Here is a 15,814-nt window from a genome sequence, read left to right as displayed (position 1 = left end):
CTGGGATCTAATTAATATTATCTGTCTTATTAAATGGACGTTTGCAATATGAATATTACACGAGTGATTTACTCTTTACAGAATAATGTTAAATGCACACACAATCATCACATGAAAACCACGGATGGACACACTGCTAACCCCAGCACCTGCTGAATTCACAAGAAAACATAGCAGACCATATGCAGTGCTGCTCCAGATGCACTGTAATGTACATAATCAGTAAGACAAATGACCAGCATGACATTTGAGAAACCATAATTATACCTCCTACATGTGCCTGACACTTTTTATGTGAAAAATGACTGCTGTAAAGAACGAGTGGAGTTATTGAATTGTAGCCCACTATGTATGGAAAAGGAGTTTTATGATATTTGTTCCAAAGAACTTTTCAATTTCAATCTCATTCTCAACATTTATGGCTCCAAAGCAGCCCTTCACATATAATGAATTTGCAATATTTCATTGGCTCATGCCATAGTATATTCAGTATCATATTCAGTCTCAGTGGCTGGACCTAATAGAAATGAAAAAAATACTGTCCAGGGTTGGCGTGCTAAAACATTTCTGTCCCTCAGTTTAGTGTAGCGTTATATACTATGTTCCAATTTTATTTATTAATCACATGAAAATTACATTTTCCTATTGTGGTTTGTTTTTCAATTTCAAAGCATGATGCCTGTCCTATAATTTACTACGACTCCGAGCTTATGGCACTGAAAAAGTAAGTGTTTTATTAGCTCTCTGGTCCAGTAATAGGTAGGCATTTAGGATGCCTCTCAGAGGCACTAATGCAGCTGAACTTTTGGAACTTAGCTAAGAAAATAGAAAATGTAGAAAAAAACATAATTTGTAGGTTTATATGTTTAAATTAATTAATTTCAACTACTTTCATATATATAAAACCTTTATTTCATATTCATAAATGTAAATTCCTTTGTATTTGTGAATTAGTCAAACCAGATTTCCCAGTGCAATAAAATTGTAATAGTCTAATAAAAACTTCCTTTTACTTTCTCCATCTCCATAGATTTGAATTGGTTCAGCCAATTCCAGGACAGCTGGATGGGTCTCCTTAATTGGATTGTCACACTCCTACTGTAGCACTCATTGAGAAAGCTGCCCTGAAGGCATTGATCCTCCATCTATACTGCGTCAGCAGTGCAGCCATGCTTAGTAATAAGTAATATACCAGACAATCTCTGGTAATTTAATTATTGATTTTTGATGATTTCGTTTTTTAAATGCATTTATTCTTGGGGACAGGACAGTGCTTTGACATGCAGGCAGGGCCAACGGCCCATTTACAATTGCTGCATGTTCTCAATGAACACAGTACATCCAAAATAGTCTTCTAATCCAGTTTTTTAAAAGCACTGACATGACCACAACATGTTGTTCTTTACCATAACATGGTTTTATATTTATAGACTGTATGTTGGTACTTTGTTGATATTTGGGCTAACAAAAAAACAAATTATTTTGACTACACCACTAAAATAAAAAAACAAAAAAAGTCATGCTGACATCCAATATGGCTATGGGCTGAAATTCCTCAATAATAATTTATTGTCCAGTGCAGAAAACATGCCCATGTGGAGATGACATGTGCCTGCAAACATTATGTTTCACTGATACTACTGTCAGTGTGGAGAGAGAAAATTTCTTATGGCAATAATAACGCCACTGGTTCTGCAGTCCAACTGCAAGCTTTATCACTTATTTGTAAGTCAGAACAATGGGTCAAGGCCCAGTCTGTAATTTTTTATGAGGTAGACTCTCATATAGAAGAGCTTTACATATAGATAGATAATTTGCATTTTGTGTGTTTTACTCTAGTATTTACCAACATTAATGAACAAACCTTTAAAAAATTAATAACACAGATATAGGTACTGTTTAGTGTTACCCCATACATTAAATGACCTGTCATACAGTTTGAGAACAACAGCATCTTTTTATCAGTAACTATTTTGATTAAAATCATTTTATAATACATGAGTGCCTATAAAACAATGTGTCCTTCTAACAGTAAGTAAATAATCAGACATAGTGGCAATTTTACAGTGATCTGGCATTTACTAAACAACTCATGTAAATGTGAACCACATGTCACTATAAACACAAATGTGTGTACACATAAATAAAATATAGGCCACTCCTGCATGGTAAACCAGGATGTAGCACATAAAACCTCTCTGAAGCTTGAGTTCCAGTGGAATGTTATTATAACTAATAGACAGGGGAAAAATATGGATGATACATGATAAATTACTGTATATAAAAGGTTGTGTAAAATATCTAAATGTTTTATTTGTAGCAATTGCAGTGACAGTAATATTTCCCTTTAATTTTACAGACATATGCTTCTCATGTGTTCTGATCCAGGACCATTTCACAGTTACTGCTATCTGCAGTAATACGATGCACACCAAAGAGATAAATCAAAGGGAGGGTGTTTCTGAGATGAACTGTATGTCTGTTTAAAAACAGTGCATTAGTCCAGAGTTCAGTGATCTGCTCAGGGTGGATTGCGAATTGACGATCAATGGCTTCCAGCGGGGTATAATGGAGCCCAGATGCTTGTTCTGATTAAGAGAGTCAGGGTTAGAGCTGACAGTGGTGAGCCACACACAGATCCAGCTTGAACTGTCTACTGTGTAATAATCACTCACTTTTACTGAGGCACAGATTGCAGTGTCTGATTGGTCAGACTCCAATGAATGAGGGGTGTACCCAGCATCGGAACATTTGGGTGTCTGCTGTGAGGTGTGCCAATGTAATTTTCGGCATTTTAGACCCAATTTCACAATATAGAGGGCTGCCGAGCAACATGAGATTTGCAGAGCAAGAGATGCCAAGACATTTTTTGGCATTATGGGCTTACAACTGTAGAGATTTGATTTGGCCATGTTATGCTGCTGCAGGTGCGAGTGCTGTCCTTCAGCCCATGTGTCATGTGTGTTTTTTATCCATCCATGAAGCATATTAAAACAATGACAGGACACTGACTACAGCCCTTCTGACTGTATTTTGCATTTGGTTAATGACACAAACCAATTATGAATGGTTATGAGGTCCAATTCATGCAAATACAGAGGGTAAGAAATCTTGCAGGAAGGCATGTAATCCTTAAGAGGTAAATTTGTGTTGCAACATTTAGAGCAAACCTGGTTCCGAGGCACAGAGGCCTTTTCACAGCTTCACTGGGGATGTAATCTCAGTGGCTCTTTGAAACCTTGACAATGACAGGCACCTGTGTGAAGTGATGGACGTTTCTCTGTGTAGTCAGATGTAAAAAGCCTGTAGGTGAAATCCACACCTGAATCCAGCAAACAGCTCCACAGCATGGCTCCTGAGAGGCTAGTATAAAAGAACAAAATCCCATCCACAGCAAGGGCCATTGATTCAGTTAATTTTATGCTGGAAAATGATTTCCCTGATGGCCAGTTTCACCAAAGCACATTGTGAGTGAAGAAGGCTCCCCACACTAATGTTAAAGCATTGCTCACTATCTATTTACAGTGTGTATGGAATTCAGAACGCCCTCCACTAACATGAGACTCAGTGGAAAGCAGAAGACCGCCCCACTTTTATTATCCTATCTGATCAAAATTTTTTTCTCCAAATGCATTATGATACAATAAAACGCACCAGCAGAATTTAAAATATGCTTTTACATTTTCATCTGTGCTGAACAAGTTCAGCAGGGGGAAGCAGTGTAATAGATCTAAAAAAAAATGTTTACACTTTCAGATGAACAGAGGGAGGACTTTCTGTGTAGTGTGTGCTTCATCCAGTGAAATCCATTAGATTTGTCTGCCTAGGGCATTCAAACAAATCAGGGCCTATCATGTGTGTGAGGTGCTATAAATCTGAGAGCCTCACCATCAGTTTTCAGTGTTAGAGGTGTTGGAGGGCTCATAACCCTTGCATTTGTCACCATGTTCTTCACCAGACAGATGTAACTTCCTACGTCAGAGGGCTGCACCTTCGAGATGTACAGGTTTCCTGTGTCCTGGGAGATGAAGCGCCGACTGTCCTCAGCAACAAATGAGGGGAACTCATTAAACACCCAGCTGTAGATAATCTCTGTAAAAGCAAGGGGAGACCATACAGATTAGAAAAATGCAGGACCTAGCTTTGTGCCTATTTTGACCTGCCCTTTATATTTGTAATAGTCATCTATACATTCTGTCAACATACTGTGCAATAAAATGTAAAGTTTCTAAAAGTTTCAGTGAGGAAAACTCTGTAAGCTTCATTTCTACATAAAAAAATACAGAGGCTTTCTTCATCTAGTCATCTGAGACATCTAGTCTCAGTCTCTCATTTTAGACTATTAATAACAGCATTAATAGTAAATCCTTGTAGAATAACAATAGCTGATTGTTGACTGAGTTTGTGGCACAAGCATCAAATCAACTACTGAAGCACAGAAATGGTTCTTGTAGTCTAACGGCATGAAAGACTTCACTATGAAAAAGATGCATCTGATCTGACATGTTAACTGCACTCTGAAATATAGTAGTGACATACCATCAGTAGAATACAGTGCGATTTCATGTAAAACAGTAAACACGAAGAAAACTATTAAACACAGATAAAGTCATTAATGCCACTGCTATTATTCATTGCTCAATACCTATGAAATAATAATATTTTAAAGAACTAATGAGTGTGGGATTTGAACAACAACAAGGGATCAGCTTGCTCATCAGTATGAAATGACTGCTGGTTTGTACAAAGTCCAGGAAAATAATACTAAGGCCCCTAAAGATGAAAAATAACAGGGTCTTAATGAGTCTGTTATTTGCAGAAAGGCTATTTTAATTAATTGTTGATGGTAAAGCTGGAGAACGATAACTGATTATTCCAAGGTAGTCTGATTCCAGTGGGCTTGGTTGTGTGAGTGCATGTGTGAAGGGTCCCCAAATGACAGGATAAGTCTTCTTTTAACCAAAAAATACAGGGCACAGAACGGGATTTCTCTCACTTCATAAATAATAATCTTCATAAGACATCAAAACTATTTGCATATAAGTTGAGTCTTTTACATTTCATTCATGAATTATAGTGTGTGATAGTGCAGGATATAAACTTCTGACTCCTGACAGACTTGGCAGCACAGATGTTCTTATGTATTTAGTATTCTTTAGTATCAAGTAATTCATGCTGATATACAAATTAAATTGTAATAAAAGAAAGATTACACAGTTGTTTACAACCAAATATGTGGGTTTGAAGAAAAAAACAAAAGATCCAGACATAGTCATCAAAATGACCCTGAAGAGGAATAAGTGGGTAATAAAATGGATGGATAGATGGATGGCTGGATGGAATATGACTATGATGAACACAGAGCTGACTGTTGACAGCATGCTGTTTGCTCTTTGTCCATTGTGCATAGTTCTACACGACCACATCCATCATTAAATAAAGAAAATGTGACTGTCAGTGACAAATTAATCTATTCAATGTTGCCTAGCAATATTTCACAACTCTTTGACTCTGCATCCATAATCTGTCTGTCCTGGAGAAAAAAAGAGGACGGCTATATTTTCTTTACACTTATCAGAGTCCTCTTGGTAAATAATGATTAACTGCTGTTTCAAAGATGCTCAGATCTGTAAGATTTGAACTGAATTCAACGCTTGATGTGAGCTCAAAAGGAATGGCTGGCGTGAGATAGAAAACAATATTTGAAATACAAGCTTTTCAAATTTTGTATGTCAACCAATGACTGTATATAAAGATAAATATACAGTCATTGTTGTTGTCAACAAAATAATTTTGAGATATTTGACAATTGACATTTGCTTAATCTACTGAGACAACTAACTGATAAGTAGAGGAGGCACAGTTATACACAACACAGTTATAATCCAGTGTCTGGGGTACTATGGAAACTACACCAGCTGCATCTGTTAAATAGAGAATAATAACTTATACTTAATACACGACATGTATAGGTGCTTTAAAATATAATACAACAGAAATGAAAATCATTTTTGCTACAAAGAAACAGCATTCTAAAAGACACCTAAGTTCCAATAGGTTTTATTCAAAGCTCATCATACTTTAGTCTCATGAAAGTAAAACACTATTTACCAAAGACACATAAAAACTGATCAAAAGCGCTCAAAGCCATGAAATAGAAAATAATAAACTTTACACATTTGAGTGATTTCAAATTATTTTCACTCATGAGACCTATCAAATTTAACCCAAACATTGTTTAACACTCCCTATACAATATGAATTTCAATTGTGACATGCCCTGAGTCACCGCAGCATTCATCACACTGGCAAATTTTATGGCTGTGGCATTTTTAAAAATTATTTAGTTGTTGGAGGTCATTTTTCATTTAAGTTAGCACTGTTGAATAAATAAATGATAAGCTTACTTGTTTTGTGTTTTTGTGCATAATCTATAAACATGAAAAATAAGCATCAAAATAAAGGCTCAACAGCCTGCTGAGGCTGTTGAGCCTGTTGTATGGTTATTATCAGACCACTGTTTGTACAGATAAATTAACCTAAACATTAAAGCTGTTAAATTGAACAGGTACATTTTAAAGCTGAAGTTGAGGAACTTTATAATATATAAATTAATGTTTCTTTTAACAATATTCATCTAGGTTGCTTTATCAAGTACATTTTTCAACATACATATGCTGCGAAAGGGAGCAGGAAACCTTCCAAAAACTTTGATAGCAATTTCTTAGATGTTGCACTGTTATTACACGGCAGTAATATTCAACTTACTTCAGTTATTCTTTGTTTTCAAGTGGCATAAATCAGACTTTGTAGATATGATCTTTTCTAATTTGTTGAACTGTTTGCTTCAACCTCTCTCACAATTAATTTAGCGACTTCATTCAGACAATAAAAACAAGAATGCAAATTATTACTACACTACAGTGTTTCTTCACACAATACTTTTGATATTGAGGTTATTTGATGATATCAGATGTAAATCTCTTTGTTCTGAATTCCACTTTTACTGGTTGAGTGATTATATACATATAACATACTCTGTATTGATCTGCTCTACTGATCTTACACAAGAAATGTTAACAAGAGGGTGTTTAACTGTATGTGATCATGGCTGAAACCTGGATCACTTTTACAGCTTTTACAAACCTTAAATGACAGAAAAATCATTGTATCCATTGCAGTGATCTCACTCCACAACATCATCTCCAGTATTTGATTCTAATCTTATTTCAATCACACTTCTAACCACACATGTACAGTGGTTTACTGTAAATGCAGTATGAAAACCAACATACAGCTGAAGCCAAGGCAACACCTGTGCTGTGACTGACAGAAAACTTTAAGGAAAATGAAAATCATCTGGGCTACACTTCATCTGTCAATAATTAAGAATCATGAATTTGTCTTTTTTTTTTGGTCAGCAATTCTGTTGATGACTCTGGTTGCTATCACGTCATGCAAAATGACATCCAGAAACAGGAGCAGGTACTGAAAAGCACTTGGCAAACATTCCCATGGGTGCAGTGCTGCAGTACAACAGAGCTGATGCAAACAGAAAGCCTGGATGATTCATGGCTCACATAACATCTTACATTAGAGGACAACTGCAGAGAAAGATATTCAAGATACGCCATTAAAGACCAGTGCCTATGCTTTGTCTATGTGAAATAATTGGCAATGTAACATTTTCTTTTCATTTCTAATGATCCAGCAAATTTGATCTCTGAGAATCAGTGTTCTGACTCTGTTATTGTCATAGCTTATCACACTCATCATTTGAACAGCATGGATTGATGGATGTATGGGAGAATGCACAGGTACTAAAACTTACCAACAAAATACAATGCAATAGATGATTACATAATAATAATAAATAATGGGAACATTCATAGTGAACAGTGCTGAGTTTATTGGCCACCCCAAAGGCAGTGAAGAGAAGAAAATATTTTTTCCTGTGACTGTGACTTTAAGTTCCTCTCCAAACAATTTAACAAGACTGGGTCACAGCCCAGTATATGGCTGTCATGCCTCAGCTGGATAGCTGAGTTCCCTTTTTTGTTTCCCCTAGTGTTTTGTCTTGTACTTCCTGTTTTATTTTGATACTCACCTCTTTTCTCGTTTCAGGTTCCTCACTTCCTGCCCTCATGTGTCCTCCCCTTGTGTGATTACCTGCCCTGCCCTAATGTGCTGCACCTGTGTCTCATTGTCTTCCCTCTCCCTGAGTATTTAGTCTCTGTGTTCCCTCCCTTCTGTGCCAGTTCTTCTAGTTCTGTATGACTACGTTCCAGCCTTTATTCCCCGTGTGCCTTACTCGTATCTTGTCTAGTTTTTGGTTTTTGACCCTGCCTTTGCCCACCGATTTTGATACCTTTGCTCCGCGGACTGATCTCCAGTGTACCGACTTTTGCCTGATTAAAGGACATTGTGAACTCACTTACTTGTGTCAATCTGCATCTGAGTCCGAGCCATTGTTCAGCCCTGACAATGGCTGCACCACCTACAGTCAAATCTTATAACCGTGACGTAGTCCGACAAAACCTACAAACACATTCATTAAAGACAAAGACTGGGCTGTGGTTTCAGTTATATTTACTTATAAAATGATGGCTCAGATAGTGTTAGATCCGACAGAATATCTTCCTTATTCTGTCTCTCAGACTACTCACAGCCTTCATCTAGGTTAAAGTTACTGCCTTACATGTTAATATAAACTCAACACTTCCTGTAATTGTTTCAAATTCAAAGCCCTCTAATAGAGCCTGTTTGTGCCAGAAACTCCAAATCAGTGACAAGGCAATCAGCTGACCAATGGTGGTAATATGATCACTCAGTCAGTCAGTCAATCAGTCAGGGACATTCCAGATCAAGGGCTGGCCCCACTGTTGCAGTCCAGCCAAAAATACTTTGCTATTGTTAATATTTTGTTGAACCTGGTGTTTCCCCTTAAAAAAAGAAAAAAAAAAAAGAAAACTGGGGCTGTAAACACATCAACGCTTATTTCCTTATTGCGAAATTCTTGATCAGGCCTTGTGCCCCGCCCACAACCGCTGCTTGCGCTAGGTTGACAGGTGAAAGAGCAGTGCATATCAAGATGGTTAGCGGACGAAACATGAAAGAGACTTCGCCACTGACTCTGGAGTTTACTGAGGAGTGAGGAGTTTATTATGCATCAAAGAAGGTGTATTAGAACGTTAAGCATAGTTATTCGTTTATGTTGTTTGTGAGCATGTAACTGGCAGTGGCTGAAACAGTGTCAGTAGCTGTGCTAATGCAAACTCACATGTTCACTGTACCGACTAGGTTTTGGTGACTGGTGAAAAGACAAGAGTGTATCAAGATAGTGTTAGAGAAAACATCAGAGATAGACAGCCCCATGTTTGAGCCTCAGTCAGACCCAGACTCACATGAGGAGTCTGTTGTGCACCAAAATCTGCAGCTAGCAGACATATCAGAATGCTTAGTGGGAGTTACCATCTTTTATTTGTTTATGCCATTTGTTGGCTTGTTACTGGCTGATAAAATGTTATATGGACACATTAGCAAGGTTAAAAACGTTCATTTTCATTGGATAGGGTTTTTAAGTAAAATTTCTTACCTGGTGAATGAGGAGGAGGGGTACACATGAGCACCACACCTTGGCCTTCACGCACAGAAACCCCACCTCTGGTCTTTGCACTGAAAGCACCAAGATCTGAAACAGCACGCAGAGACAATCCTTCTCAGCAACAGTCAAATTTATCTACCTAGTTACCTGGAATTATTTAGAAAGGGCCAGAACATTTATTTTTGTCCCTGCAGTCAGCCTTTAACTGAGGTATGTAAAAAAACACTAATGCATCAACAGGCTTGAATTTTTAGTTGGTGTTGCAAGGATAAAGCTTTTATCCACCACTCAATTCCAGGTGGTAGTTACCTTGTGTTTTGTTCTTTGCTCAGACACATTAGTTGAGTTCAGGTGTTCTCATCCTTGTAGCTGCACTGGTAACTTCTACTGGTTGTCTGTCTGGCTACAACTAATGATGATTATCATTAATTATTCATTTGCCAGATAATAATCGTTTGCTATGATATGTTAGAAAATAGTGAAAAATGTTGTTTTAATGTCCCAAAGCCCAAGGTCATATATTCAGATTGCCTGCTCAATCTGATCAACAGTCTGCCCCCTAACTATAATCAATTTATTATCATATATGAAAAAGAAAAGTATCAAATACTCACACTGAAGAATTTGCAAACAGAGAACCTTTGCAATGGTTGAGGTCAAGCAAATTAAAGGCAGTCGAATGCTTTACATGCCTGTTCACCACCCCAATTACCCCCTGAAGTTGTTAAAAATTATAATGAGAATCTATTTCTAAACTTTGGATTTTTCAAACAATTGAACTGAGTCTTTAGAATTAAATCATCCCAAATATAATATTACTGTTTCTCAAAAAAACTTAGTTTTTGCCTGCTTGTTTTTCTGAGTAAGTAGAACAAAACACATTTAATCCAAAAATCCCAGAGCTGCAGCCCTTCAGAAACTAATACTGCCCATTTAATTTCTAGTTGAAACGATGCCAAAATGTGGAAATTGAGCGACAGGGTGCTGACCCAGGGCAGGTCTCTGTGTCTCCACCACTTTCATCCCCTCACTTTGAGGGACACTGTTTACTGTTACCCTGGAAGTGGTCGATAATTATGCCTTAGAGTGACTTATGAAACCTGCATTTCCTCTAAATTTCTGGCACATTTAATAATGATCACGGTTCATGGCCTTCATTTTAAAATGCAGCACATGGTCAATTTCACCTCAACGTGTATTTTTAGTTTATTTTTATTTTCAGTGTGGTCACTTGTCTATTTTTTCTTCAATAAAGCACATAGTTGCATTTACTTTATGTATTGGTCATTTAGATTTTTTTTTAAAAACGTTCTGACTCAGGTAATGGCCACATTCAATTTGACCCACACCGGTTCAGAAGAAGCTGAAAGATCAATAGAATAAATTTAAAAGACAAAAATTCACAAGGCCATGGTAAGAAGAAATAGCCTGCCAAGTCAAAAAAAAAAATGCAGGAAGAATGTAAATGTATTATACTGCAGCTTTTCAGTAGAATCAGTCAGGGGAGTAGGCTGTCATACTAGCTGGATTTCTATGCATGCAATCTACACCACAACTCAGTCTGCAATGCTGAACCCTTCCTATGCTTAAAACAAGGCAGACTCAAACTGAACAGACTCAATCATCCAGACAGCATCCAATGTTGGAACAACAAAGCTAATATTGCCGAATTGTAGATACGCTCTCTTGGTGTCCAACCTTGTTTGAAAGGTTGTCTTGTGCTGCTATCCTAGAGTTACTCAATCCCATCATCCTGGCCCATTTGGTATGTATGTCTAGTGTTGATTTATTTCTGCTAACAATGTGCCACCACAATGCAGAGATGGAGAGCTTCTGATTGTCACCATGTTCACTACTGATTCACCAGCAGCTGTCACACCCTGTCCCTCTACCTCTTTGTCATTTTTTATTCATCCAACATGTAACATGACTTATTGCTGGTCAATGCCCTCTATTGTTAATGAGCAAATAGACAAAAGGTAAGCTAAGTGGATTTCTTATCTATTGATAAACAGGGTAAGGAAAGAAGCAAATGCGTCAGTAAATAAGTAACATAAACACCAACTGTCTGAGTACTATTGACCAAGGCTTTTTACATCCGCCTGCTGAAGTACAACAGCAGAAATTGCTGACCTACAACATGACTGGTACTTGGCAGAAACCCTATGTGAGTATGTGGTGTGTTTCTGTAGATATTCCTTTCTCTTCAATTATTCAGCCAGGCCATATATTGTGGAAACACAAGTCTTCTTAGCCAGCTTGTCTAATTTAATAAATATTGAATGTAATTTTCATCTTTATGTATTTCCATCTAGTTATTCTGTATAACCAACTGCTATAGCACAGTAACAATTCATCCCACAGTACAGTATATCCAGAGACCCATTACACTGGCACATGGGAAATTATACATTTTACATTTCGGGCAGAAGAAACACTGGTTGTTTGGATTAAATAAGTCATGGTTAGCATGAGCAGTAATAGTGAAATGAGAAAGAAGAACAAATCTGAGAGCCACCTACATAAACCTCTATTACTGTTTGATTGTGAAGTGAGAAGTGCAATGTAGAGCACCACAGCAATAATCATTTTACATGTAATGTTAGAAACAGAAAAAAGTTTTCATTTTCCTTTGCAGACTACAGTTATGTAAGTGACTCAATATTAATGACTTTTTAACAATGTAAAACCAGCATGGTCGTTAAAGCATCCACACAAATTACAACTCAACATATGTCTGTATAAATATTCAAAATCCAGAAATGCAGTGAGGAAATTTGCAGCAAGTACAAGGTGCTCAATGCAAATTAGCTATTTCAAGATCAGTATGAATTCAATCAATGGCCATTAACTTCTGATCATTTCAAATTTGTAGAACATTTCAGAGTGGGGTGTGTGTGTGGGTATTCAAATGCTCAAGTCAAAGCATCCTGTTAATTTCATTACTACTGTGCAGCTCAGAGTGGCTTCGATACCTGAGCCTCAGCCAGACTCTCGTCTGCAGAGAGAGAAGAACTCTATGGGGAGAAAGATCAGAAGCCTCCTTTCTGCTTGCTACCTTCAAAGTCACGGCTGAAAAACAGCCCAAGTGTGAGTTCAGCAGCTCAGAATTTCAAAACAAAGAGAGAAAAAAAACCCATCCTTCTCAAACATCTTTGGAGCAGAGTACATGACCAGTGGATAGGACATAGACAGCCTTGACTGAACCTTTCCCTCACGCACTCGGGCTGGTCCACTCTTACCTCTCCCCTGATTCCCTGCATGAAACTGAGCTGCGTTCAGTACGCCAGCTTGACATAACAACCCTCTGGAGTAGTGGGTATAGTGAAGTGCTGCACAGGCACATCATTTCAGCATTTGCCCAACCCAGCAGAATTCATTCAGGCCAGCCCGATCGAAACAATTGCATTTTTCTACCATATCTTTGCCCAAAACTTAAATTTTAACATCAATAAATCACAAATCTTTCATATGCGCACACACAAGAAAAGACTAAATACCGTAAACATAGACAAACTCTTAAAACCTTTCCACAAATAAATATCATAAGATCATCATAAGATCAAACCCTTACAGTGCCCAACTATTCAGGTCAGTTGGCTAGCATATCCAGAACTTCCAGGGCTCTACCACCAATGCCAGTAGAAATTATTACATCTTTATGAAATCTAATATTAACTGCACTATGTATATGCACACTGCATTCAAGCCTAATCAAAAAGGGTCTAGTGTACTCTACTTGAAATTATAGCAGGTACAGTTTGTAATATGGGAGGATACTGTTCCCTATCTAAAAACACAGTTACAAGGACCTGACGGTTGACTGTATGTGATGTCTTAATGCACATTCAAGTCTTAAAAACAAATAAAACCAGGTAATAACTTCTTTAACACATTCAGTCAATGAGGAAAGGAATTGCTCACGTGTATCTGAACTAGTTAAAGCAGTTGACAACGCATGTCATGTCAACGCAAGGAAATGTGCAGTGCCAACATGAAAAGAGAAGGAAAAGTTGTGCTCCACGCTGAGTGATAAATACCCACCATTTGTTATGCTGAAAGAGAGAGGGAAGGTTCTGCATCCAAATGTGTGCTGCAGGGCACCTCTCTTTGTTTCTGTGGCAAGCCTTCTGAAGGGTTGCATTTTAAACAAATGCAGGCTGAGTATGAGACTATTATACATTCGTGGTGTTGAATATATGTTTGGTATGAAGCTGAAAAAACAGCCACACGAATATGTCACCTGATATGCTAAACAGCAATGGATAAAATTATAGGAAAAAGAAATATGGTCATGGGATTAAATGACTAGACAGGTTTTCCTAATATAGCTCAGTGAAGCTCAGGAGCCAGCAACATATACTTAGCTCTTATGTCAAGTTAAGTGTGCTTAGGAAACAAGCTCAACAGGCATCTTATTTAAGGGCTGGGTGATGAATCTAATTTTATTTTCGATTACAATTTTGGCTTCCAACGATTATGAAAACAAGATTATCGATAAAACAATTATTGTGCTTCATTCTGTTTCACAACAAATTTCATCCCCCCTAAAAAAACCATCCCCTCATCCACTTCAGGGTTACATTTTGGTGCACATTAGCAACAGATTGAGCAGTTTGCCAGTTCTGAAACTTTCTATGTATAGTCAGGAGAGACCATGCCCTGTTTGGCTGCTATTCCATGCTCAGATATTTCCAACTAATATTGTGTATAACTGGAAAAACTACACAGACACAACACTTTTTGTTGTGAAATCTGTTTTTTTTATTTTGTTTTTTGTTTTTTTAGGTGGTGCTTGAAATTAGCTTTACTATCAACACGTGTGCTGCAAGGGTTGATGTGTTGTATTGCTTGCACACTAGGCGTTCGAAAATGTTAAATTAAAAAAAATGCTTTGTTGTTTTTAAAAAAAAGTTATAAATAAGTAATAAATGCGTGGTGTTTCCAAAGCCAATGAGTAATCATGTTAAATAATCGTGATCTCAGTATTGATAAAAATAATTGTGAGTATGATTTTTGCCATAATTGAGCAGCACGAACTTGTTAATTATTTTTTCACTTTCTGCTAAATAGTTGGACTATATTTTTGAACTGTACTCTGTATCCTGTAATCATCTTGTATATTTTCTTGTTCATTCTATGTCTTATCATCCTTATATGGTGTCTTATCTTATATTTGTTGCATTGTGGAGAACGAAATTTTGCTCACATATATGTTGAGTGTTCTACTGAAGTAACAATAAAGAACCTGAACTTCAACTTAATGAAGACGGGTTTTTAAAAATGACAGAAATTTGTAACATTTGTTTTTTATCACAACTTACTTCTTATTACATGATTACAGAATTTGCATTTTTGTAACTGCGGTATAACCAATCAGATTTTACTGTTTATGGAAATTATTAAATTTCCACCACCCATATTATCTTATTTTTATATTTTAATCTCTATTACGAAAAGTATTTAAACTATGTCACAAACTGAACAAATATTTGTTTCAGTGTTTCTTTCTATTACCATGAAAGAAAGAATCATTCATTCTCCCACTTGGATATTTCTGACAGGTTCTTCAGATCTCACAACAACAACAGTTGGCGAGATGTGGGATTTGTTGCTGACTCAACAGTACAACTTTAATAGTCGCACATGTTTATTCAGCGCGTGACATTTTACGGCAGTGGCTCCAAACCCCCAAGCCACAGACGGCAAGGCAATAATGTGATTCAGCAAAAAGAGTTGAATAATAATGATATAACTTTATAGGTGATTATAAGATTTTTTGCTGTAATCCCGTGAAGTTGGTGCAGTCTGCCTTTGCTGCATCTTTCTACTCCCTGTCACGCCTGGACAACAGGATACTGACTGACCTGTCTGTTACTGAGACTACAAAATCCAATTTTGTGTACAGATGGCTTGAGTGAAGCTGATGTGTGACAAACAAGTGGCCATCTCAACTGACATACCTGTCATTCAACCAAACATAACCCCAAATATACCCTCTGCTTCTGACTTCATATGCTTCAAAGAAATACTGCCAAGGCGCCTCTAAGGAGAACTGCAATTAGCTATACAGACCATAGCAAATGGATGCATATCTATCATGGACTACACTGTGAAAATGATGATTTGGATTTGAAGACAGCTTTGCTGGTGCTCCCATTTGCTTCAATATAGTCCAGTTTTTTGGGGATCTAGCCCACAATACAGGTG

At 37.2% G+C, this 15,814-nt stretch overlaps 1 protein-coding gene across 3 annotated transcripts in view; it reads right to left on the bottom strand.

The window, feature by feature from the left end:
- The window catches only part of cntn5 (contactin 5), a 100,201-nt gene that overhangs the window by 34,570 nt on the left and 49,817 nt on the right, over window positions 1-15,814 (bottom strand). For all 3 annotated transcript variants that reach the window (XM_071496390.1, XM_071496389.1, XM_071496391.1), the window contains 2 exons: window positions 9,596-9,691; window positions 3,889-4,092 (listed from right to left, as the gene is read on the bottom strand). In XM_071496390.1, the coding sequence (XP_071352491.1) occupies window positions 3,889-4,092; window positions 9,596-9,691 (300 nt within the window). The remainder of the gene's footprint in view (window positions 1-3,888; window positions 4,093-9,595; window positions 9,692-15,814) is intronic.

The sequence above is a fragment of the Trachinotus anak genome, unplaced genomic scaffold (genome assembly GCF_046630095.1).
Source record: "Trachinotus anak isolate AG129_WGS33_773 ecotype Australia unplaced genomic scaffold, CSIRO_AGI_Tana_v1 ptg000014l, whole genome shotgun sequence".
Classification (NCBI taxonomy): Eukaryota; Metazoa; Chordata; class Actinopteri; order Carangiformes; family Carangidae; genus Trachinotus; species Trachinotus anak.
This window is presented reverse-complemented; position numbering and strand designations above follow the sequence as displayed.